This window comes from Dasypus novemcinctus, chromosome 26 (genome assembly GCF_030445035.2).
Source record: "Dasypus novemcinctus isolate mDasNov1 chromosome 26, mDasNov1.1.hap2, whole genome shotgun sequence".
Classification (NCBI taxonomy): Eukaryota; Metazoa; Chordata; class Mammalia; order Cingulata; family Dasypodidae; genus Dasypus; species Dasypus novemcinctus.
Genome location: NC_080698.1, coordinates 56,260,582 through 56,285,551, shown reverse-complemented (window position 1 = coordinate 56,285,551; position 24,970 = coordinate 56,260,582). Strand labels below are relative to the sequence as shown.

At 67.4% G+C, this 24,970-nt stretch overlaps 1 protein-coding gene across 1 annotated transcript in view; it reads right to left on the bottom strand.

The window, feature by feature from the left end:
* The window catches only part of PLXNA1 (plexin A1), a 52,544-nt gene that overhangs the window by 5,982 nt on the left and 21,592 nt on the right, over positions 1–24,970 (bottom strand). Inside the window, exons 9-26 of the mRNA XM_058288874.2 lie at positions 21,703–21,903; positions 19,748–19,844; positions 18,660–18,853; positions 18,299–18,450; positions 18,097–18,217; positions 17,599–17,735; positions 16,132–16,299; positions 15,801–15,894; positions 15,393–15,632; positions 15,076–15,219; positions 13,990–14,224; positions 10,752–10,894; positions 9,328–9,584; positions 8,930–8,996; positions 1,941–2,087; positions 1,604–1,763; positions 806–909; positions 408–504 (exon numbers count right to left, since the gene is read on the bottom strand). Coding sequence (XP_058144857.2) covers positions 408–504; positions 806–909; positions 1,604–1,763; positions 1,941–2,087; positions 8,930–8,996; positions 9,328–9,584; positions 10,752–10,894; positions 13,990–14,224; positions 15,076–15,219; positions 15,393–15,632; positions 15,801–15,894; positions 16,132–16,299; positions 17,599–17,735; positions 18,097–18,217; positions 18,299–18,450; positions 18,660–18,853; positions 19,748–19,844; positions 21,703–21,903 — 2,758 coding nt within the window. The remainder of the gene's footprint in view (positions 1–407; positions 505–805; positions 910–1,603; positions 1,764–1,940; positions 2,088–8,929; positions 8,997–9,327; positions 9,585–10,751; positions 10,895–13,989; positions 14,225–15,075; positions 15,220–15,392; positions 15,633–15,800; positions 15,895–16,131; positions 16,300–17,598; positions 17,736–18,096; positions 18,218–18,298; positions 18,451–18,659; positions 18,854–19,747; positions 19,845–21,702; positions 21,904–24,970) is intronic.

Here is a 24,970-nt window from a genome sequence, read left to right as displayed (position 1 = left end):
GCCCAATCCTACCCCATTCCACCGCCCCGCCCCCCCAAACCCCGCCCCCTGCCCCACTGCCCAGCCCCACCCTGCTCAAGCCCTGCCCCCTCACTGCCCAGCCCCGCCCTGCTCCACTCCCCAGTCCTGCCCAAGCCCCGCCCCCTCATGCCCAGCCCCGCCCTGCCCCACTGCCCAGCCCAGCCCTGCTCAAGCCCCGCCCCCTCATGCCCAGCCCCGCCCTGCCCCACTGCCCAGCCCCAGCCAGCCTGGCCCCAGCACCACTGCCCAGCTCCACCCTAGCGTAACCACCCAGCTGTCCCCACCCATGTGTCCAAATGACAGGCGGTGACTATGCCCCTGAGCCCACACATCTGACCTATTACAGCTGGCAGCCCCAGCCTCGCCACACGGCCCCCACCTCTCACCATATCTGCTGAGGGACTTGGTGAAGGTGGAAGAGTTGGAGATGTTGTAGGCGGAAGTCTGCTTGGGCACCAGTGCCACCGAGGACCCGTCCGTCACCTGGGGACATCACAACCACACCCGATGCCACCTCCGCCTCTAGGACTGTTGTCCAGCCCCTTCCTGGCTGTGTATCTCTGGAGGTGAGAAGCCTCACCACCAGCCTCAGTTTCCCCACTGGGTCACCTCTGGGCTGGCATGACACAAGACACACCAACACAGGGCCTGGGATCGTCCACACAAGTGATCTCCGGGCCCTTCTCTCTTGACATTTACCTCCCACCCCTGGGCCAGGCCAGAACCAGGAGAGCTGGCTGTGGGGGAGCAGGTGCCCAGAGAGGGGGGAGCTTGGGGGGGGTACCTGATAGTGGGCCAGGGTGTTCAGCCTCTTCCAGTCATTGTCAATCTTGGTGGTGACATCCTCGTCTTGCAGAATGATCCTCGCCATGCGGCCCTGGCGCCACTCTGGGCATGAGAGAGAGCAGAAGCTGAGAGGGGGGCTCCACTCTGAACCCCGCTCACTTGCCTGTGGCATGCAAGGCTGGAGGGGGAGAATGGGCAGGGCACAAGAGGGCAAAGGCATCCTGGGCGGCACTGGGGAAAGGGCCCTGGGGACCAGAACGACCAAGGACAAAAGCTCACCTCCGAACGGTGCTTCCCCACCTCCCCCCAGCACAGAGCCTGGACTGCCACCATCCCTGGGGCTAACGCCGCAGCCTGGCTGTCGAGGTGCTCCAGGGGAATCCCACAACCCCACCAGCCATCCCCTGGACCCCAGGACCCAAGCCCGGAAGCACCCACCCACTCGCAGGGCCAGCGGAGCCCACCCCGTGCTCCAACAGCCCATGCCTCCAAGTGCCTTCTGCAAACGTGTGAAGGATTTCTGGAACCGCACCTCCCCCCGGTGCCTCCCTGCGCCTCCCCTGCAGCCTGTGGCTGTCCCCACACACTCCTGCCTCCTCTCTCGGCCCCACATCCCCTCCACCCTAGCCTGGGCCCACTTCGTAGACCCCAGCCCCAACCCAGTCCCACCCCTCAGTCAGGGTCCTCCGTGGCTTCCCCGTACACCCGAGACCCACGACAAGGGCCCGGCCGCGGGTCGACGCCCCCCACCCCGCCCGCGGCCTGGGCCCCCAGGGCAGCCCCCGCCGGGCCTCACCCAGGTCCATGTCCCCAGCCTTGGGCCGCTGGGAGTAGGGCACCCCCTTGTACACCACATCCAGCAGCTTCTCCTTGACCTGCGTCACCGTGTCACAGTTCAGCCCCTTCACAGGCACCTCGGGCGCGTTCTCGTTTTCAGGGTTCACGCAGTTCAAGGTCTGTGAGTGGGAGCGCGGCCGTGTCAGCCCCCGGGGCGCATGCTCCCCACTGCCTCTCTCCTCCACAGGCCAATCCGGTCGGCTCCCAGCTCCGTTCCGGTTAGCCCCCACACCGTGCCGGGACCCCTGGCAGAGACCCGTGGGGGCGCGGGGGAGGGCAGGGAGGCCGGCACTCACCAGCATCTTGTAGTCGATCTGCTGGCGGATAAGCTTGTCCTCGCTCAGGGAGTAGCGGGCTTCGCCGGTGATGGCGTCGATCGGCCCCTTTTCCATCTGCTGCTTGATGGCGCAGTACAGCATGAAGAGCGGCTCCCCTGCGCACTCCTGGGAGGGTGGGGCGTCAGGCTGCAGCCAGGCATCGGGGTCCCCTCCCGCGCTCACCAGCCACCCCGACATGGACCCCAGCAACACGTGTGCCCTCCGTCTTGGAGGCACCCAGGAAACGGACTCCAAACCCGAGGAGGACCGCGCCACACCCATCGCTAACGCTGCAGCCCACCCGTCGCGATGGGAAGATCCCGAATGAAGTACGAGCAAGGGGATAATGGGAACGCACGAGAGACCACGGCGTGGCCGAGGGAGAATTCGAGCGGTCGACTCTGCCCCGGGCGGCTGCCCTGCTCGGGCCTCGGCGGGGCGCGCAGTCCTGGGGAGAGCCCGGCCCCCGGTCAAGCGTCCGAGGCTCACCTGGGTAGCCCCCGCCCTCGCCCTCGCCCTCAGGTGCAGAGGCTGAGCCAAGCGCCCGGAAGCTCCCTCTGTCCCCACGCGGCACGAGGTGGGACTGAGGTGACCACCACCAGCTGGAAGTCGGGGGTCTCACCTGGGGCCCCCTCCACCACCGCAGGGGGGCACGCCGATCATCGGCGCAGACCTGATAGCCCAGAGCGGGCCCCGGCCCAGGATGCTGAGTGCCAGGGCCCAGGAGCCAGGTGGGCCCGGGAACCAGGCTCACCCAGGGCGTGCGAGGCCCTCAAGGGCTGAGGGTGCCTTGGACTTCAGGACACACCTGCCCTGCCCCGCCCCGGCCGCTTCGCCCACTGACTCCCCGCACGCCAGCGGCAGGGGCCACTCCTTCTCATCAGAGCACCCAGGGCCTTTGTACCTGCTGCACCCACAACCTGGAGCTCTCCCCGCTGGGCCTGCACTGATCTTGTGGGACTCGACTCAACGTCCCCTTTTCATAAGGACATTCCTGGAGTCCCAGCCAAAGCTGCCGGCCTGGTGGCTGGCCCTGCCCCCCCTGCCGTGGTCCATGTGTCTCCCCCGGGACTGGAAGCTGCCTGAGGGCCAGGGCGTCTCTCTCCCGTTTACATCTTCCCCAGTGCAGGCACGGGGTAGAAGGAGCCGCAAACCCTTGACGAACAGTAAACGGAGCGAACGGAGAGCTGGTAGAGGGGAAAGACCCACGCCACCGGAGCACAGGCAAGAGGGCAGCCTGTCCAACGTGACAGGCTCAGTGCTCCTTAAGTCGGGGCCCCTGGCCGCAGGCGCCCCACCTGCCGGGCTCGAGGCTTGCCGGGCCTGGCACGTGGGAGGCCCCGGGCAGGTCGTGGTGGCCTGGCCATGGAGCTCAGAGGCCTGGGTGTGCCCGAGGCTGGCGCAGGCAGGCCGGCCGTGGCACTCAGGCAGCCCTGCCCCATCGGGGCCCTGGCACACAAGCCCAGCTTTGGTGCAAAGCGCAGCTTGGCCCCATAACCAGATGCTCCAGGCACCTCGTTAGCATCCGCGGCAATTAAAGAGACAGCTGCTAAGGAGCGGCCACCAGCCAAGATCGTCCTGAGACTTTCCGACTGCACACCTGCCTTGGAAAGCAGGTTTCCTGCACATGCTCGGCTTCGCGAAGTCGGTGGGAAAGAGGGAGGCAGGGGAGCGGATCAGGGCGCCGAGGCCCCAGCCCCTGGAGGTGCCATCGAGAGTGACCAGAGGGGGAAACGGACTTGGCCCAGTGGTTAGGGCATCCGCCTACCACATGCGAGGTCCGCGGTTCAAACCCCGGGCCTCCCTGACCCGTGTGGAGCTGGCCCATGCGCAGTGCTGATGCGTGCAAGGAGTGCTGTGCCACGCAAGGGTGTCCCTGTGTAGGGGAACCCCACGCACAAGGAGCGCACCCCATAAGGAGAGCCACCCAGCGCGAAAGAAAGTGCAGCCTGCCCAGGAATGGCGCCGCCCACACGGAGAGCTGACACAGCAAGATGACACAGCAAAAAGAAACACAGATTCCTGTGCCGCTGACAACAGAAGCAGACAAAGAAGAACACGCAGCAATTAGGCACAGAGAGCAGACAACGGGGGGCGGGAGAAGGGGATAGAAATAAAACAAAAAAAAAGAGTGACCAGAGGACAGGGGCCTTTCAGGGCTTCCCAAGACCGGACGCCTGCCCGAGGGTCCCAGGCAGAAGGGGGACAGGGTTGCAGTGGCGGGCCCTGAAGATCAGAGGGGGCAGGTGGTTGCCCAAGATCACAGCGTGCCGGTGGAGAGGCCGGGGTTCATGTGGGATCAGCCGCCAAGTGAACTTCCTCACAGAGCCCCCGGCTGGGCAGGCTGCCTGCTCCTGGCCCAGCGTCTCCCAGCTTCCAGAAAGCCTCCCCGAGGTGAGGAGGGGCACTTGCCATCGGAGGCCAGGAGCCAGCCAGGCCCAGCGCTGAGGAGGGCCCTCACCCGTCGTTTCCCACCTCTGAGCGGGGCAGGGGGGTGGCTCGGACCCCTCCCAGCTCTGGCTGGAGCCTGCAGAAACACGCGTGGGGACGAGTCGGTAAACGGTGTTGGGACACGTGCGACTCCACTTGGGGAAAAATAAGCCAGACCCCACCTCGTGCCGTGCCCAGAACAGAGGTCATGTCTGAACCTGACACGGGCGCTAAAAGAGGCGGGCAGTTCATATTTAAAAGCTCCTCTAATCCACCCAAAGAAATAACCCGAGAAAAATGGGGTGAGGGGCAATAATAAGATGGTTCAAAATAGAAACGTTAAGCGGCCAATCCGGTAAGAGAAACGATGCTCGGCTGATTACTGAGGAAACGCAAATGAAAGCAACCAGCAGTTGGTTCTCACTCGTCGACTCGGCGAAGATGGAAAAGAGGGAGAAAGCAAGCATCACCCAGGCGTGGGTGGGTGGGCGTCTCAAAATCTTGGGCCACCCTTTCCTGTAGGACGGTCTGGCAGCTCTTGTTCCAACTGGATGTGACCATGTCCGGCTGCCCCCTGCCCTGCAAACCCACGTCCTCTGCACTGACGCGGCACGCAGAGGCTCGGCAGGAGGCCGGCTGTGCTGTCCCGGGGGGTCGAAGCCCTCCCAGCGGCCCTCGGCAGGGCGCTGGTGCACGTCCTACCCTGGAAACCAGTCAGCACCTTTACCCGAGGCCAGGGAGGGAGCGAGGGCATGTGAAACAGAACCAAGGAGCGCCGGCGCTGACTGGACACACCCAGGTTTCCTCTAACAGGGAAGACGCCCCGTCCACGCAGGGGGAGCAGTCGGGGAGGCCACGCCCAATCCCCAACGCGAGGACGGCCAGGCCCAGGGGTGGGGGCGGAGACCTCACCCCCTACGCTCACGCCGTGCTCCTTGGTGTGTTAGCACGTGGAGAGCTGACGCAGCAAGATGACACAACGAAAGAGACACAGATTCCGGGTGCTGCTGACAAGCGGACACAGAAGAACACATAACGGATGGACACAGAGAGCAGACAGCTGGGGGGGACAGGGAAGGGGAGAGAAATAAAGTTTAAAAAAATTAATCTTTAAAAAAAAGAGAAAAGAAAAGTGAGCCTGGGGTCCTTTTCAAGTTGAATTTCTGTTTCGAAAGACAGCCGGGAAGGAAAAGGATTCGGGCCGCTTCTCAACAGGGAGGGCTGCTAGGCTCGGCCTATTTTTCTGTGACCCTGCGGCTCCCCTAATAAACTGACGGCCCCACAGAAAGACAACAGCACCCAGCTGTGTGGACAGAAACAGCCCCCTAGGGCCACTCCTGGCGCCCTCCACCAGGGGTGGGGAGACGGCCCCCGCCAGGGCCCTTTGTGGGAGGAGCCCGGCTCTCCCGGGGGCATTGGCACGGCCACCTCCACTGCGCGACCCCGGGTTCACGTCACCCTGTGACACACGGGGTCAGACAAGAATTCCGAGTCTGGAAAGATCTCCCAACGGCCCCCGAGGGAAAGCCACAGAGGGCTGGCATGGCCTCCAGGTGCCCACACACTGCCCTCGGCCCTCCACCTCCTCCCTCTACGCTCGCCTTCCGGCTCCTCGGCGCCCGCCCTCCGTGGAGCTGCCCCCCTGCCGCCAGGGCTTTCTGTTGTGCCACGTGGCCCATGGCCCAGTGTGCCCCCACGCCGGCAGCCTCCGCGTGGCCCGTGGCCCGGTGTACCCCCACGCCGGCAGCCTCCGTGTGGCCCGTGGCCCAGTGTACCCCCACACCGGCAGCCTCCGCGTGGCCCGTGGCCTGGTGTGCCCCCACGCCAGCAGCCTGGCATTAGACAAAGCAGGGCCTCAAAGCCAGTCATTGAACTGAATCCCCTTTCTCAGGCGTGAAGATTCAGGATGAAGTGGTGATCAATAAAATGCGAAGACCTCACGGGAGCCCGGCTGTGCGGGTTCTGAGGTCTTGCCTGAGACGGCGTCACGGAGTTGACAGAGCACAACCGGGAGAGCACGCACGGGCACTTCCGAGGCGCGTGCTTCTCCCTTTTGTTAGGGGATGCACAACTTTGAGTTATCTGCTACCGAGTTCTGGAAAACGACAGAACAGCGGTTGCCACATGCCAGGGATGCTTCTAAGCTCACGCGAGACTCCTGTGGGCCCCCCCGCCTGCCTCCTCCTCACAGTCCCCCATGCCCGTCTCGGGGCTGTGCCCCAGCTGCCCCCCCCACCCCGGCGCCCCGCTCTGACTCTGCCTGGCTAACTGCTTGACCCTCGCCTTCCCTGATCTCGGCCACCCTCTCTTCGACATGCCCGCCCCGCTGCTCCCCTCTTCCCATGACACCCACCTTCCAACGAGATGATGGAACTCTCCCCATCTATTTAATCTCCCCCTTGTGGTCTCTCCCCTGGCGAGTGGGTAGACGGCAAGGTGCGGGGCTGTTTTGCGCACCCCTGGGTCCCCTCCCCTCTGAATGGTGCCCAGAGTCCACCCACATCCCACAGAGGGACAAGTCAAAGCAACAAGCCCCAGGGAGGGGCACTGAGGCCACCTACCCCATCCTGGATGCTGAAACCAAGCGCTAGAGAGCAGCGAGGCTGACCTAAGGAGCCTGGTAGGCAGTGCCGGGGCAGTTTGGGATTATTTGTGAATTAGGTTTGTAAACTGGTCTGTTCCTCGGGGCGTGATACCCTTTGATTGTATTAGACCAGCTGAGATGGCTTTGATCAAATTATGTTAAGATTAAGGCTTTGATGGCGGCAGACTTGGCCCAGTGGTTAGGGCGTCCGTCTACCACATGGGAGGCCCGCGGTTCAAACCCCGGGCCTCCTTGACCCGTGTGGAGCTGGCCCATGCGCAGTGCTGATGCATGCAAGGAGTGCCCTGCCACACAGGGGTGTCCCCCGCGTAGGGGAGCCCCACACGCAAGGAGTGCGCCCCGTAGGGAGAGCCGCCCAGCGCGAAGGAAAGTGCAGCCTGCCCAGGAATGGCGACGCACACATGGAGAGCTGACACAGCAAGATAATGCAACAAAAAGAAACACAGATTCCTGTGCTGCTGACAATAGAAGCGGACAAGGACGACACAGCAAAAAGACACAGAGAACAGACAACCGGGGTTGGGGGGGAGGGGAGAGAAATAAATAAATAAATCTTAAAAAAAAAAAGATTAAGGCTTTGATTCCACCATGTCATCAGGGTGACTCAGGTTGAGGTCCCGCCCCCTTGGTGGGCTGTATAGACAGATAGATTCAAATACAGACACAGAGAAGTAGATTCACGGAAAAGACACACAGCGGAAGAAAGAGCACGCCACAGACACGGCCGAGGCCCCGGAAGAAGAGCCGAGCCTTTGCCTGCTGGTTTGCAGCGGAGGAGACCAGCGCCCTGAGCAGCTGAGCAGGCCTGGGAGGAAACGAGTCCCCCAGCCTACGGCTGAGAGGAAAGAGGCTGGGCCCCTGGAGCCTGAGAGGAAGAGGAAGGCTGAACCCTCGCAGACGCTGCCCGCCACCTTGCTTCAACCTGTGGCAGCAGACTTTGGAGAGAAAGTACCTCTTAGGTTTCCTTGAGTTGGACTCTTTCGGGCCTGGCAACCGTAAGCTCTGACCCCAGATAAACCCCCTCTGTAAGGGCCAGCCGATTTCTGGTACTTTGCGCCAGCACCCTTTTGGCTAATGCGGTGCCACACCCAGGCTTCCCGGCCACCGTGGTCACCGTCGTCTGGCCGGCAGGTAACCCCCGCATGGATGGGGCACCGGCCAGGGTCTGGGCACGGCCACCCCTAGGGGCCACGCCTTCAGATTTTCTGAAGAAAGCCAGGAATCCAGAGTTTCCTGTGTCATCTCCCAGTTTTAAGAGCAACTAGTCGGGGCTCTGACAACACGCACACGGGCCCCCCAGCCCGGAGGCCTGAGGCCCTGCGCCGAGCTGGCCGCCCGGGTCACCAGGGCCCATCCCTGCAGGGAGAGGGAGCCCCCAGCCCAGACCGGGGCCTCGTCTTGGTAACCACAGAGGAAACCCTAGTCCAGCCAACCCCTTCCCATGCCAGACGGCAAACAGGGGTCCCCCAAATGTCCCCCTGGCGCCCACCTCCTGGCACCCCCGGGGCCTGGCCCAGCGCTGGACACTCACAGGCAGGGAAGGGCCATCCTTAAGGCGCCCGATCTTCCTCAGCCGGAGGCCAGCTCCAGGCCACGGGTACAGCCCAGGCGACAGGGCCTGCGCCCCAGCTTGGCGCCCGCCGGCCATGGCCCCAAGACCACACCCGGCAGAGCACAACCCCCACCCCTCCCTTGCTGGCCGGGGGAGGACAGACGCCCCGGAGCAGCAGGCAAGCGGCACAGGGGAACGGGCGAGACCCCCGGTTGCGGGGCTCACGCCTGACCCCAGACTCGGCTTGGGTGTGCCTGTCCCATCTTGCGGCACCCTCCCTCTCCTCCCCTGCCGCTCGCCTCCCCATCACGCCCTTTCGTTTCCCACCCTCTCATCCCCCCGCTGCCCGTCTCTGTCTGTCGGTCCTCCCGGGCGGCCTACCTTGAGGAACTTGTATAAGAGGAAGGTGAACCAGTTGGTCAGCATCTTCTCCGCCACGGACTCGGTCCTGGGAGGGGAAGCAGAACACGGGCAGGAGTGGGGGGACTATCTCGGACCACCGCAGCACCCCCGGCCCGCCTCGCCCCCCCTGCGCGGCGCAGAAGGGCAGGGCCTGTCAGGCCGGCCGGCGGCTCCGGGGGCCGCCAGGGGCAGCCCGGCCCGCCCGGGGGGCTCGGGCTCGGCACCGAGGAGCCCCAGCAGGGTCCCAGGCGGGGGGCGCCCCGAGCACCGCGGCCTCGAAGCCCAGCAGCGGCTCAGAGAGGTCGAGCGCGGGCCTGGGGGCTGGACCAGGCCGTCTTGGGGAAAGCATGGCGGGGCGGCAGGGGACGCCCGCTCACCGGCGCAGCAGCAGCTTGGGGTGGTTCTTGCTCTCCAGGTTCTTCTCGATGAGGTCGGACAGTAACTGCTTGAGCACGCCCGTGGCGTACTCCATCTCGCCCTGCAGTGCCGTCATGATGAGGGAGGCCACGTTGCCGCGGTCGCGCATGGAGAAGCTGCGCTGGCCCTCCAGCGTGCGGATGAAGGTCAGCAGGAAGTGCTTCTTGGTCAGCAGCTGCCCGAAGAGCGTCAGCGACTTCTCCACGTTGGCCTGCACCTGTGGGCGGCCCCGGCCCGCTCAGGACGCAGAGGGGCCGGCGGGCCGCGCGAGGCCGGCTCCAAGGCGCCCCGGCGGCCGCCGCAGACCCTCCGCCTGAAACGGCCGCCGGCCGGGAGCCCCCGCGCGCCATCAGCGCCAGGGGATGTGGGGAGCAGCAAGAGCCTGGGCTGGCGTCCACCGCCCTCTGCACGGCCAGACCCTGAGAGCGGCCCCTCCCCGGCCACCCAGCTCCTGATTCCCATTTCAGCTGGCTACCATCTCCTGGGAGAGCGCGTCCACGCTCTGCCTCTGCTCTCCCAACAACAGCCCGTGCCAAGCCTCACCTGCTGCACAGACGAGGAAGCTTGGGCCAGAGAGGCTTGTCTGAGGCCACCCAGTGTGTAAGTAGGAGAAGGGGGTGGGTGGAGTGCAGGCACGGCTGGCTCCAGGGCCAACGCGCTCTTACTCATACCAAGGCTTGTCAGGGCAGGATGAGCCCCCAGGCCACCAGTGACACCCAGCTCCCAGCCCAGCCTGGCTCGGTGGAGCCAAGCTCCACAGCACACAGGTGGAAGGCACCAGGTGTGCACACCCCGCCATGGACAGAGACAGAAGGACACAGCAAGGGCAGCACACGGGAGAGAGCTGGAGGTGGGGGGAGACAACGTGCAGGACCCTGTACCCCCACGGTGCATCGATCCCAGGGAACGAGGGGGCTGCCCTGGGCCCCTGCAGGTGCAGCTCGAAGGGGAATGCCCCACCCACAGACCCACAGGGGGCTGCCCCCAGGGGTGTCTGACTTCAGAGGAGTGCAGTCGGGGTGGCCCTGGCTGAGGGCACTGAATCAGGACACAAAGCTCTGTGCGTCGTATTGGGGCCTGGGGTTCCCAGCCGGGCACGCCCGACCCGGCTCCACTGCCAACTCCCCGGGCGTCCGCACCTCTGGGCACACCCCCTGGGGAAGACCCCGGCCGGTGCCGCCCAGGTGGCTGGGGAGCGGCGGAGGGACACACGGGGCTGGAGGCCAGCGCGGCACCGGGAGGCTGCGGGACCCCGGGCTGAGACGCGGGCTGGCGTGGCCTGGCCCCCAGCCCCTGCTCCAGTCCTGCTCCTGCCGCTGGCTCTCCCGCCCCCTTGGCCGAGCCCCAGGGCCCCACCCGCGCACACCCTCGCCCGGGCCCCCACCTCCATCTCCTTGAGAACAGGGTGGTCCTCGATGCCGGGGAAGAGCACCCGCATGGCGTACGTCCGGTAGTCGAGGAAGGGGATGCCAGCGCCGTCCAGGTCGTTGGTCAGCTCGTGGATGTCCGTCTGCAGCTCCGCGAAGGCTGCGGCGAGACGCGCCGTCAGAGGCGCCTGCCCAGGCCGGGGACAGGGGGCTGCCCACCCTCGGCCCAGGGCCCCACCCCGCGTGGGCCGTGTCCTGCGTGCTGGACACTGGCATGGGGGGGTGGCGGACGAGCCTGAGTGCTAGCTCCTCCCACCCCCAGGGTCAGGTATGCCTGCCTCGAAGGGACGGGGAGGGGTCAGGGAGGGGACCTCAGCCAGCCCAGGAGCGGCACGCGCCCCCCGAAGCCCCAACTCCTCACACACGTGGACAACCACGGCGTGGCGCGCCCTGGATCCAGGGCAAAGAGGGGCAAAGCGAGGCCGGGGGCGGGGGGGGTCTCCCGGGCCCTCCCCGCCCCGCTCCCAGGCCACCCTGCCTCTCTCGGGAACAAGGCCGGGGGGCCGGGGGGGCTGGGCCACACCTGACGCCCTGACAGGCAGGCCCGGGCGGAGCCTTCTGCGAGCTGGGAGGCGGCAGCCCCGCGGCAGCCTGCGGGACCCACTAACTGATCGCGAGCCAGAGGAGCAGGGTGGCAGCGGGGGCGGTGGCAGGTCTAATTAAGAGCCCGGGCTTTCATCTCCTGAGCTCCTGAGCTCCGCTGCCGGCGTTGCGGTCACCTCCGCCCGGCCAGGCCAGGCCATGCCAGCCGCTACACCCCGCACGCACACGCGCTGGTGGAGGAAGAGCAGGGCCGAGGCCCGGGAGGCCCCTCCTGCACCACGCCCCTCTCGCCGGCACCCAGGCACCCGTCTCCCATCCCACCTGGACACACGCCTGCCTCCTGCCCTGCCGGAACCCGCAGGGAGAGCAGGAGCTGCCACCCGAGCCGGGCCAGCCAGGCGGCCCGCTGACCCTCAGCCAGCCCCCAGCCACCATTAGGCGTGTCCAGTACTGACGGGTTCCTGAGCATGGGACTAAAACGGGCAAGTCCTGGGCAGAGCGGGACAAGTTGTGTCAACTCAGCTAGACAAAGGTATCCAGTTGTTTGGTCACATCTGGGCCTGCGTGTTGGCAGAACGGTGTTTCAAGATGGAATTTGCATCTACATCATCAGGTGATTGCATCTACAGCCAACAAAGGCACTTGCCCTCGGAATTGTGGAGTCTCCTCGCCCAGTTAGTTGGAGATCTTAAAAGCCAGGACTTAGAGTTGCAGAGGTCAGAAGACATCTCTGTCTCGACATCAACATTGGCTCTTGACAGAACAGTCAGCCTGCCAGCTTCCCCAGAGGAATTCAGGCTGAGAACCCTGGCCTCACCTTTACTGGAGCTTCCAGCTCGCAGTTGCCCTTGAGAGTTCAGACTTGCCAGCCCCCACAGCTGCACCAGCTAAGTCCTGCATAAAACCCCGCGGTGCTGCTTCTTACCTCCACATCCCAGCCCGGCCCCTCGGCTCCCTGTCCTCGCCCCTGAAACGGCGATGGCCCTGCCACCTGCCCCTGCTGCTGGGCAGACCTGGACAGCCGGCATTTCTAAAGCGCCCTAAGGCATGCCTGGTCCCGACACACGCCCACAACGGCCAGCCCTCCCGCCACGGCTGCACGTGCTCCTGAGAACCACCCAGCCTCGGCCCCGCTCAGAGAGGCCCGTGGCAGAGCCAGGGTGGGCCTGGCCGTGGGGGATGGCCATGGGGAGGTGTCCGGGCTGCGAGCAGGGGAGGGCCGCGCCCAGGCCGGCGCAGTATCCAGCTGAGAAGTCAGTGCCCCTTGGTGGCCGCCACGCCGCACCCCACGTAGCCTTGGAGGGCCAAGGGCTGCTGCCACGCCCCCCTGCCAAGACCTCTGTGGGCTCCAGCCCCAGTCTCTGGGCCCAAAACCCACCTTCCTGCTCCTAGCATTAATCCCACCCCCTCTTGGCCAGCCACACCCCTAAACTTAAAGCACGGGGCCGAGGGTGGAACCCCGCTCTGCCAAGGACACGTGTGCAAGCCTGGGCACACTGGCCTCTGCGGCACACCGGGCAGAGCAGGGCTGGCCCCTGCGGCCCCTGGGCCCCAGGCGGGCGCCCTTGGCGGGGGGCGGGGGCCGCCACCCTGACACTTGCGTTGGTCCTGCCCGGCCTGCCGCCCAGCAGCTGTGCAGCTCCTGCCTGCCTGGGATACCCTGGCTCTCTGCTGCACTGGGGAGCCACCGCCACGCCCAGCAGGGGCACTTCGGGGGGCGGGCCCTGGGCGTAGCAGGCGGGACCCAGGTCCGGCCATGGGGCCGGCTCAGCAGAGGGCACGGGGCCAAGCTGGCCGAGGACGGCAGTCCCAGAACCTCCCCCACCGCAGTGCGGCTGCTGCCGTGTCCGCTGTGGCTACCTTGTCACCACACAAGAGCCCACCTGAGAGCGGGGCTGGCACTGGGCAAGAGGAGATTCCTGGGGACGGCGCCTGGGTCCCTTCACCCAACCCCGCCTGAGGCCGATCGCCCCCGACTCTCCTTCGCAAAAGCCCACACGGGCCCCGGCGGCTGAATGCCCTCATGACCAAGAGTCACGGCTGACCCCGTGCTCCACTTCAGGGCAGGGGGACGGGCAGCCCGGCCCAAGACCGAGCTTCTCAAGGACAAAGGCCACAGCTGATTCCCCGCCCCGACCCAGGACCCCCCCGCTGGGCGAGCCACCTGCTGAGGGGCTTCACTCTCGCAGGGCCAGCCCGGACCGGCCGACGCAAACAGGAAGAGCCACCGGGCGAAGGCGTGCGTGCACTGACCGCCGCTCGCACTTGCAAGCCTTAGTGCATGCCATCACGCCCACCATCCCCAGTGCCCGGGAAAGCTGGGGCTGACACTGTGCCTGTTTTACGGACAAGGAAATCGCGGCACCCGGAGGTCAAGTGACCCAACCAAGGTCTCACGATGCTGCGATTCCAAACCCAGAGGCCAGGCCGCAGAGCGTTTACCTTGACCAGCACACCCCGTGAACAGCTCACTCCAGGGCTGGCCCGCAGCCCATCAGCACCCACCCGCCCCCAGGACCAGGCCTGGCAACAGCAAGGCCGCCGGGAACGTGGCAAACTGAGTGGGAGTCGGCGGGTGGGGCAGGGACCAGCTCAGAGCTAGCAGCCCCCCACCCCCAGCACCCCGGCCCCGGCGGGCCCAGCCCTGCAGACCTTCCTTGCACTCGAGGGCCACGCGGGACTCCAGGTTGTCCATTTGCAGCTGCAGCCGCTTGAGGGTGCGGTCGGCGTCGCGCGACTTGCGCTTGTAGGCGATGAGCACGGCCACGATGACGAGCAGGAGGAGGCCGCCGCCGCCCCCGATGCCCACGATGGCCGGCAGCGTCAGCAGGCTGTCTGAATACACCTGCAGCGTCCCCGGCGAGAACTCGAAGCCACCCGCCCGCACCTGTCGGAGAGGGGCGGAGGTGCTCAGGGGCCCCCCGCCACCCACAGCCCCCCATGGCGATCCACGCCCTGCCCACCGCAGCCAGAATGTTCTGGGGGATTCCGCAGACTAGGGCAGGTGCCCAAGCTCACCGGGCCAGCCCAGGCCTCACCCAGCCAGGGCTCTGGGCGGGTGTGAGGCTCAGCTGGGTGGAACGGGGTCCCCCGGGGCCAGAAGCAAGTTTGGAGTGCACCCAGAGATTTGGGGTGCAGCCAGAAATTTGGGGATCCCCAGGGCTGGGGACAAAGTCTGCAGACCAAAATTGGGTGCAGCCCACGGCCTCAGAGCTGGGCTGGGGCTCCCTTAGAAGCCCAGGAAGGGGGCAGACTTGGCCCAGTGGTTAGGGCATCCGTCTACCACATGGGAGGTCCGCGGTTCAAACCCCGGGCCTCCTTGACCCGTGTGGAGCTGGCCCATGCGCAGTGCTGATGTGAGCAAGGAGTGCCGTGCCATGCAGGGTGTCCCCCATGTAGGGGAGCCCCACACGCAAGGAGTGCACCCCGTAAGGAGAGCCACCCAGCGCCACAGAAAGTGCAGCCTGCCCTGGAATGGTGCCGCACACACGGAGAGCTGACACAGCAAGATGACGCAACAGAAAGAAACACAGATTCCTGTGCTGCTGACAACAACAGAAGCGGACAAAGAAGAACACGCAGCAAATAGACGCAGAGAACAGACAACCCGGGCGGGGGGAAGGGGAGAGAAATAAATATAATAAATCTTTAAAAAAAAAAAAAAGGCAGCCCAGGAAGGCTGCCAACCCTGGTTTCTTTTGGTGGACAGAGAGACGGACAGTGGGCCCCCGGACACACCGTGACTTTGTGCTGCCCCGTGAGGTTGGGGGACTCGCACAGCAGCTGCGTCTCGGACACGGTGAGCGCACAGGGTGTGGAGCCGATGAGCACCGTGTAGTTGAGCCGCGAGTTCCCGGAGGCAGGCGGTAGAAGGTTCCGGCCCTGCATGGGTCGGGGAGCCAAGAGATATGGGTTGAGGGCCCAGGGCCTGGGCTACTCCTCCTCTTGCCCACTGACCCCCACACCTACCTACCCCCACCTCAGCCCCTACAACCTCAGGCTCTGATGGAGGGGGCAGCTGCACCCCCAGATTGCCGGCTTCAGGGGGGACCCACCTTGAGGATGAGCGGGGAGCTGGGCTTAAGCTCCAGGAAGCCGGTGGGGCTGAGGGGCTCGAGCACGGGGTCGGGGTAGTAGAGGAAGTTGGAGGCGTTGAGCACCAGCAGGGCGCGCACGTTGTCCATGACAAAGCCCAGCTCATCCGGCCGCTCCCCCAGCTCCGGCGGGGTCCGCACGGGGTTGTCCACAGAGGGCGCCCGGCACAGCATGGTGGTGTCGTTGTACACCATGCAGCTCTGCGGGCACAGGGCGCGTGCAAGGCCTGCCCTGGGTGCCCCACCCCACCCAGGCCCCCAGGGGTGGACTCAGCGGAGCCTGGTACGCAGCGGAACCACCCTGAAGGCTACAGGGAGCCAGGCAAAGGCTCAGAGGGCGCAGGGGCGGCGGGCGGGGCTGGGACTCACGTTCTCTCTCTCCACGCCTCCGTACTTGGCCCGTATGCGGGGTTCGCGGACGGTGGCCAGATTGGTGCCCGTGACCGTCAGGAGGGTCCCTCCACTGGGGGTGGGAGGGGAAGGGGTCACCAGACGGGCCTCTCGGTGCTCCCACTGGAGCCAGCGTCCAGCCGGGGGCCCCAGGCAGCCCGGCCACCAGCCCAGAGGGCGGCCCCAGACCACGGTCCCTGGGCACGGGGCGCGTCCCACCGCGCAGGGGAGGCAGACCCGAGAGGCGCGGGCCTGCAGTGGTGCGGGAGATCCCGCGCCCGCCTCCGGGCCTCGGGAGGGCCCCCCCCACCTGTTGATGCTCCACTCGGGGTCGATCCTCAGGATGGTGGGGTCCTCGGTGTAGTTGTACTTCACCTCGGGGTTGGTGAGCTGGGCGCGGTTGATGTTGATGATGATGGGGGCGCTGCCGGGGCCCTGCCCGGGGGGCGTCAGGCACCGGATCTCTCGGGAGTTCCTCCTGGGGGGGGGGGGCAGGGGGGTGGCTTCAGAACGCAGGGGCCAGAGCTCACGTGCAAGGCAGCTCTGTGCAGCGGGGACAGTAACGGGGCCCATCGCCCGCGCTGCCAAAGGGGCAGGCCGGCTGGTGGTTCCTGCTGGCCCCAGGTTGCCACAGGCCCTGCCCTGCTGACCCCGGCCCCGCCCTCTCCAGCCCCTCGGCCCCCTGGGGTGCACCCACTGCACAGCCCCACCCAGCAGTCCTGGCCAAGCCTGCCGCCCGGCCTTCCCCCGGCACCCACCCCGGCAGGAGTGCACAGTCCTGCTGTGACCGGGCCAGGCCTCCCAGCCCCAGGGCTGCTCCTGCTCCAGAACCCACGGCCCTCCTGGAGCCTGACCCCCACGCCTGCTCTCCTGCCCTCGGCCGGGCAGGGACGGCTCATCGGCCAGGTGCTCTGCCCCGCTGGGCTGGGAACGGGGCGCACGGGGGTCCCCCAGTGCAGCAAGCCCCCAGTCAGCTGCTCGGCCGGGTCCCCTGACCTCAGCGCCCACCAGGCCCGGCCTCCCTGGAGGGAGGGCCCGAGAGTCCAGGGAGGGGCCCTGCGCCAGCGCAGCGTCCACTCGAGCCCCTCGAGCGAGGCGGACCTCTCCTCCCTGTGCCTCGGCCCCTGCATCTGAGTGAAGAGCTGACTCCCTCTCGCGGGGCCGGGAGGACGGGCCCGGGGGCACCCCCGCTGGGCAGCCAGGCCACCCTCCAGGCCCGAGTCCCCCGGCCCTGTGCCCTCCCCTCGGCCTCCGCCGCCACCAGCCCGGCTCAGCGTGGCTGCAAACATCCCTGATTAGCGCTGATAAGGGGTAATTACGGCAGGAAAATATTTAAAGGGCCGCTCCATTATCATCCCTAATCTAAAATTATCCACTCCAAGCCTTGGGGCTTTGGCGAAGGGTTTTTTTCCCTCTCTCAAATTATTATTTTTGGGGGACGCTTTCTATGTTGTTCCCAAGGGATTGGGGTTTTCCTCCCCCACCCCCCCGGCCCCCCGCCCTCGGGAAGGAGCGGCCGGGTGGGCTCTGCCCCTCCCCTTGGAGGCCCGGTCCCCCGCACCTGCTGGGAGCGTCCCTTCCCCACTTTGGAGGGAGCCCCGGTCCCCACGGCAACCTTCTCCCCGCCTCTGGGTTTCCATGGCGATCACCCCAGCCAGGCTCTCTCAACCCTCATCTCCCAGGCAACGAGAGGGAGCCGACAGCCAGGAAGAGGTGTGCACCCCGGGTGCCCGCCCCCAGCTGGGAGGCACCCCCCTCCCCACCTGCCGCCCCGTACCAGGAGAAGGCGCACAGCCGGCCCCCGATGGACACGGCCACGTCGCTGCCCGCGTTCAGGTGGCTGCCCTCGATGCCGACCCAGGTGCCCCCAGAGAGGGGCCCGCGGGAGGGGCTCACGCGGTAGAAGGTCGGCGTCTGCAGGGAGAAGGACGTCGTGGGGTGCCCCGTTCCCTCGGGGCAGGTGCACCGGGGCCGGGACCCGTGGAGCCCTGGTTTCGGAGCTGGGGTCCCTGGGCCCCGTGCCGCTGGGTCCCTGGACCCCAGCTGGTCACTGTCCCACAGGAGCAGTCCCGAGACAGGCAGGGGAGGCTGGACGGTGGGCCCCATCCACAGGGAAGCACCGAGGGGGAACGGCAGGAGCAGGGGTGGGGCTGGCCGGGAGGGACCCGCGGGCGGAGGGCCGCAGCTCCGGGCAGCCTTGGGGGACACCGGCCAGCCCCGCACGCCCCTGGCTGACCGGGAGGCCCGGCGGGCGGTGGGTGCCCCGGGGGCTTACCACGAAGGTGAAGCGCTTGGGCGACAGGGCGCGGTAGTGGGGAGAGCAGTCGCGCACGCACACCTCCACCAGCGCGTCGTGGGAGCGCACGGAGCTGGCGTCCCCGATCTCACAGACGATCCTGGGGGGCGGGGGGCGGGCCTCAGCGGGCTGTAGACCACCCAGCGGCCCCCGCCCCCGCCGCGGCCCGCCCCGTACTCACTGCTCGGCGCTGACGTACTCGCTCTCCACGGGGCTGCACAGCACCTTGCCCACGCGCACGCCCAGACGCACGTCCTCGAAGCGCAGCCCCAGGTTCTCGCCCGTGATCGTGAGCCGCGTCCCGCCCTGCCGCGGGCCGGTCTCGGGGGACAGCTACGGGGAGGGCGGGAGGCTGCGCCACTGCACCCGGCCCGTGCCGGGAGCGCGCGTGCGCGGGGCGGGCAGGGTGGGCGTCCGGTCCGGCCCAGGGCAGGGCGTGCTAAGGCACCCGGGGTCACGGCAGAGGGGCGGGGCCGCGGAGGTGGGGTGGGGTCGGGGCGCCCTCGGGGGCGGTGGGAGGCCGGCCCCGGCTGCCCGCCTACCTTGAGGATTTTGGGGTCGGCGCAGCGGCTGCTGCCGTGGCGGGCGTGCATCCAGGCGGCAGGCGCGTCTGCCGGGCAGTGGTGGCGCAGGGAGCAGCGGCGCTCGGCCACGCACCAGCCGCACTCGAAGCGGGGGTCGGCCTTGAGGCAGAGGCCGCAGCTCTCGCGCAGAGCCGGGCACTTGTACAGGTGTGCTGGCGGGGGCGGTCTCATGGTCGGTGGGGGGCACTCACTAGGCCTGCCCAGCCCCGCCCACCACCCCTACCAAGCCCTGCCCTGCCCTGCCCAGAGTGCCACCCACCATCCCCCACCCCCCAAGCCTGGGTCCCATCCACCCCCCCAGGAGCCCTGACCCCACCCACAGGTCCCTCCCAGGCCATGCCCACTTGCCAGACCTGCCCGCCACCTCCTACGAAGCTCCTCCCACACTCTACCCACAACCCCTCCCAAGCCTGGGCCCACCCCTCATCAGCCCTAGCCAGACCCCTGAGGCCTAACCCTGCCACAGTCCCCTCCCAGGCCCCACGCAATTAGCCCCACCCACCTACCCTTCCAACCTGCCCCACCCAGAGCTCCACCCACAGACCCACCCACCAGCTCCCACCCAGGCCCAGGCCCCACCCACAGTCCCCTCCCAGGCACCGCCAACCATGTAGTCATACCAACCCCTGCCCCACTCAGCCCCGCCCAGGCTCAGGCCCCGCCCACCATGTGGCACCACCCACCCTTGCCCCGCCCACCATGTGGCACCACCTGCCCCCGCCCACAGCCCAGCCCAGGCCCAGGCCCCACCCACAGCCCCCAGGCTCCCGCCCACCATGTAGCCCTACCAACCCCCGCCCTGCCCACAGCCCCGCCCAGGCTCAGGCCCCGCCCACCATGTGGCACCACCCACCCTTGCCCCGCCCACCATGTGGCACCACCTGCCCCCGCCCACAGCCCAGCCCAGGCCCAGGCCCCACCCACAGCCCCCAGGCTCCCGCCCACCATGTAGCCCTACCAACCCCCGCCCTGCCCACAGCCCCGCCCAGGCTCAGGCCCCGCCCACTCAGCCCCCCCATCCCCTCGCGGCCCCGCCCCCACCTCACCCTGGATATTCTGGGGGTTGTCAATGACGAAGTTGCCATTCCACACCACCGACAGGTTCACGGGCAGGTCGCTGATGTCGTTGCCCTCGTAGGAGTACTACGGGGATTAGGGGGGTGTTACCTGCCCGGCCAGGGGCAGCTGGGTAGAGCCGCAGGGGTGCCCCGGCTCCCAGGGCCATCACGTCCCTGCGCGCCCATCCCCACAGGGCCCCTCCTCCCCGGAGCCTAGGGGAGTCCCGGCCAGTGCTGCTGGGCACCAGGTGGGGTGTGGGGTCAGGGGACTGCCTGGCAGCCCCAGCACCGAGGCTCCTAAGTGAGGCTGACATTTCCAGTTGGGATCCTGCCTTCTCCGTGCTGCTGGAAACAAGCCAGCTCCCTCCTCCCATGTCCCCCAGACAGGGTGCCCTTCCTCCAGCCAAGCCTGCACCCAGCAGCCACACCTTCGCCCGGAGGCAGGTCACCTGCCCGCTTCCCACGTGCTGGTCTCTGCGATCTCCCAGAGAGATCGTCCCCAAGCCACCCTCGGCCAGGGACTCCCTGGCCTGCACTCAGAAGCAAGGACTTCCCAGCTGGGCTCCTGGGACACCTATCAGGGATGCTCAGTGTCTTTGTCAGCAGAATGGCATCAGCCATTCCTACTCCAGGACTGCCAAGAGGTATGGAAAGAGATGGTATGTCCCCCACCCTGTGGAAGGACTGTCACTTGAGGTTCCAGTCCCCCGGAGCCTGGCCCAGCGCCCCCAGCCATGTCCCACTTTCTGCCGTCGATGACCTCAACTCCATCCTGGGCTCGGGGCAAGGGCAGGGAGCCCGGCGCCTCCACGGGGCGGCTTGGCAATTCATCATTATTTTATCTGCAGGAATTTAATTGGATCCTATCAAATTCTCCCGATACTCCCTTTTCCTTTTAAACACGGCTGCAGGGAAGATAAATGTGGGCCTGGTGAGAAGGGAGGGCGCAAGGGGGAGGGAGGGAGAGGAGGGGAAGGGAAATGCAGAGAAAGAGGCTGCCGGAGACTGGGGCAGGGTGTGGAGACAATGGGAGTCCTGGCACAGGGAGACTAGGGCGGAGAAGGAGAAGGCTGGAGAGTGGAGCGCTAGAGAACCACGGAGGGATGGACGGGGGGTGAGTCCAGGGCAGTGGGGGGGCTCAGTGATGAGGAATGGGAGAAGGGGGGACAGGAAATATCCCTGGGGTCCACCTGTGGGCTACAGGGCCCAGGCCAAGGGGGCTGAGTGCGGCCCCCCAACATCCTGCAGCCAGCCCCAAGGAAGCCCCGCTGCGGCCAGACCCCTTCCCTGCGGGACGGACACTGTGGGGAGCTGGATCTGCGGCCTCCTCCAGGTCCCTCCCAGTCCTCACAGACAGCCACGCCCCTCCCTTGGCGCCCAGGACCACCGACCCACCCATCAGGGCCTCGGCCAACTCCAGGAAAAGGTTCCACAGGACATCCTCTTCCTGGACCGACGGGGAAACCGAGGCCCAGGGCATGACAGGCACCTGCCCGAGGTCACAAGGCGAGCTGGATGAGAGGCCTGGCCCGGCCACTCCCAGGGCATGCCCGCGCACAGGACGGTTTGGGTCTTGAAAAGAACGGCCTAGCGCTGGACTCGCTGAGCTGGGCAACGCCTCTGACACCTGCGGTTTACATCGGCAGCACCAAGCGGGCTTCCTCTCGGCCCCTCCTGCTCATCGCAAGGGCGCAGAGTGCCCTGGATGCCGTTTGGCCGCAGCAACATAAAAGAGGAGTCCAGGGCACGTGCTCTGGAGCAACCAGACACGCTCAGAACCGACGGCCTCGGCCCACCTCCGGAACATTCCACGCAGAGCCAAATTCTGCACACAAGGCTGCGCTCTGGAGTCGCCCGCTCCGGCGTCTGAGGGGTGCTCTCCCAGCCGCTCCCGACGGGGCGGCCCCCCCACCCCGCAGCCCAGCTCCGTGCCCCGCGCTCACCGAGGAGTTCTGGCACTGCAGGCTGGAGCTGTTGAAGCGCAGGGCGGTGACACGGGCTGGGCTCCCCGGGATGTGGAAGAGGCACTCATAGCCACGCTGGCCCGACTGCGGCTGCGGAAGGTTCCGGGCCGCCAGGGTGATGGGCTTGACCACGCCCACGGGCACGTAGATCTGGGTGGAGGGCAGGATCTGGGGGCAGTCCTGGTGGCAAGAGGGCTTCGGCTGAGCTCGGGGTGGGGTGGCCGAGGCGGGCACGCCCCGGCAGGCCACGGCCACGGCCGCAGCGCGGGCACCCCGTGTCCACGGGGGAGGCCACGGCCACGGCCGCAGCGCGGGCACCCCGTGTCCATGCGGGAGGCCACGGCCACGTCCGCAGCGCGGGAACCCCGTGTCCACGCGGGAGGCCGGGGCCACGTCCGCAGCGCGGGCACCCCGTGTCCACGGGGGAGGCCACGGGCACGGCCGCAGCGCGGGAACCCCGTGTCCACGCGGGAGGCCGGGGCCACGTCCGCAGCGCGGGCACCCCGTGTCCACGCGGGAGGCCGGGGCCACGTCCGCAGCGCGGGCACCCCGTGTCCACGCGGGAGGCCGGGGCCACGGCCGCAGCGCGGGCACCCCGTGTCCACGCGGGAGGCCGGGGCCACGTCCGCAGCGCGGGCACCCCGTGTCCACGCGGGAGGCCGGGGCTCTGCTCCCGCCAAGCCACGCCTGCCACCTGGGGCCGCCTGGGGCCACCTGGGGTTGGGTGACCCGCCCCGGCGTCCCAGGACCCCACCGCTCCCCCTGGCGACCAAGGGGCCCCATCTGGCCCGCGGGTGAAAAGGCCCCCGAGGCAGAAACCGCCCGAGCACGGCCCGGGGGCGGGCGGCCCTCGGCTGGGGGCCCAGGGAGCAAATAAAAATAACCAGAGCCCGGCAGAAAAACAGCCCAGGGGCCCCCGGGGCCGCGTTTCGGCAACAATAACTGATGCAACGGCCGGGCCTCCTTGCAGCAGGCTGGCGGCCGCGGAGGGGGTGGCCCCGTGGGGACACCCCTGGGCTGCGCTTTAAATAGAGACGCTGAAAACAGGTGCTAATCCCCAAGGCCCGCACTGGTTCCCAAGGCGGGCACGGGCCAGGAGGCTGCGGGGGCCTGGGGGCCTGGGAGGGGGTGGGGGCTCGGGCCCGGCGCTCCCGAGGCTGTGCAGGAATGCTCCCCGCCCCGCTGACACCCCTGGCGCGGGCAGGGGGGGCACCTCCAGCTGCAGGGCTCAGGCCGCAGCAGGTATCCTGGCGCGTCCCCATTCTTGAGGGCCCCAGGGCCGGTCTCTGGGCAAGGAAAGGCCAGACCAGCCCCTCAAGCCCAAGGACCCTCCTGCCAGCTCATCCAGGCTCCCGGCCCCCCTCGCCCCTCCTCTGGGGTTCCTGCCTGGTTGACTCTGGCTGTTGCCTCAACCCCACTCCTCCTGGGTCCCGACAAGCCCCGACACCCCTCACCGCCTGCGGCCACCACCTGTCCATCCTCGCTGGGTCTCAGGGCGTGGGGTCCGTGTGCCCACCAAGCTGGGGTCTCGCTGGGCCGTGGGGACCCGGCTACAAGCAGGGGGCTGCAAGAGTCCTCGCAGGTCCAAGCCCAGGCCTGCCCTGGAGCCCCCTCAAGTGGCCCGAGAACAGGCTGAGCTGCTTGCTACCCTCTCCCCACCCATCCCACCCACGCCTCGCGCACCGCCACGCCTCGCGCACGGCCACGCCTCGCCTCGCCCTGCCCCCATGCAGCCTCCGGCCTCGGGCCCTGGCTGGGCTCAGCTGCCCCCATGGGGGCCTCGCCCTCCCCCCGCACTGGCCGGGATCTCCTCTGCCTGCCCTGCCTCCTCTCCTGGCCCCAGCACCAGCGTGACTCCCGGGGCCCAGTTCCCCTTGGCTCCTCCAGGGCACAGAGGGAGGGGGTAACCGGAGCCACCGGGAGAGGTACCCCAGAAAGGAAGCGGCAGGACGGCCACGCCTTGCTGTCCTACTGCCCAGTCGACTCCTCGGGCCACGGGGGACAGCACCAGCGGCCCCGCCGTGCCCGCCACACCATGCCCCGCCACGCCTCGTGCACCGCCACGCCGTGCCCGCCACACCATGCCCTGCCACGCCTCGCACACCGCCACACCGTGCCCGCCACACCGTGCCCCGCCACGCCTCACGCACCGCCACGCCATGCCCGCCACGTGCTCGCAGGATCCCAGATGGAATCTGAGTCTCCCCGTCCACACCTCAAAACTCCCTGGAGAAACCGAAGCCACCCAGAGACTCCAACGACCTGAAGCCCCCTCCCCAGCAGGACACCTGCTTCCCCCCACTCCCTGCAGCAAAGGAACCAGCCCTGGAGCCCCCCGGGCGCCTTCTGGGGACGTCACCCACCTGAGCAGCCCCTTCCCTTCGCTCCAGCCCTCCCTCCCAGCCCCCTCCTCTCCGGGGCCAACGTGCCCTGCTTGCTTCCACCTCAAAGCAAAACACACTTTCCTGAGCGCGCCGAAGGCCGACGGGGCAAGGCTGGAGCCCTGAGCGCTTCCTCCCCGTGACGGGGCGGGGGAGCCAGACCCTCACCTACCCCCAGGGGCTGGAGATGGGTGTCCGGGACGGGAAAGCCAGGCGAAGGGGTCTGAACGGATTAAGAGCAAGGAGGCCCCCACCAGCAAGAGTGAGCCCCAACCAGAACAGAGTGGGGTACCCCGAGGGCAGGGGAGGGGCGTGCTGTCGGCCACTGTGCGCCAAGTCCTTCCAAACAGCTCGACTGGTTTAAGTCTCTGCACGTATTACATTCCCTAGAACTAGTGAAGTACAAACCTAGAGCCGTTGCTGGCCTCCAGCACAGCCAAAGGACAGACCAAGTACCCGTGGAATGAATCCGTTCCCTAAAACACCAACCCCACGTCCTCCCTCCGTGACTCCCCAGGCCCAGGCCAGGCCCTTTAAAGGCCAGCTCCAAACCTGCTGTCCTCACTTCCCAGGCCCCTGCACCCCACGGTCCCCCTGGTGTGCCCGCTGCCCTCCACTGGCCGAGGCTGTCCTGGCGCTGACTGGCCTGGGCAGAGCAAGGGGGTCAGAAGCGGCCACCAGTGAGGAGCTGGGCTACCTTGGCCTCCGAAGGCCACCCCAACCCCCTGCTGCCCCCACTCCGTGGCCACGGGGCTCTCCACAGCACCGCAGCCGCCTGCCCCTGCCAGTGCCTTCACGCCCCTGGAATAAACCTAAACTCCCCAGCAGCCCACAGGGGCAGCCCCCACACCACCTCCGAGCACAAG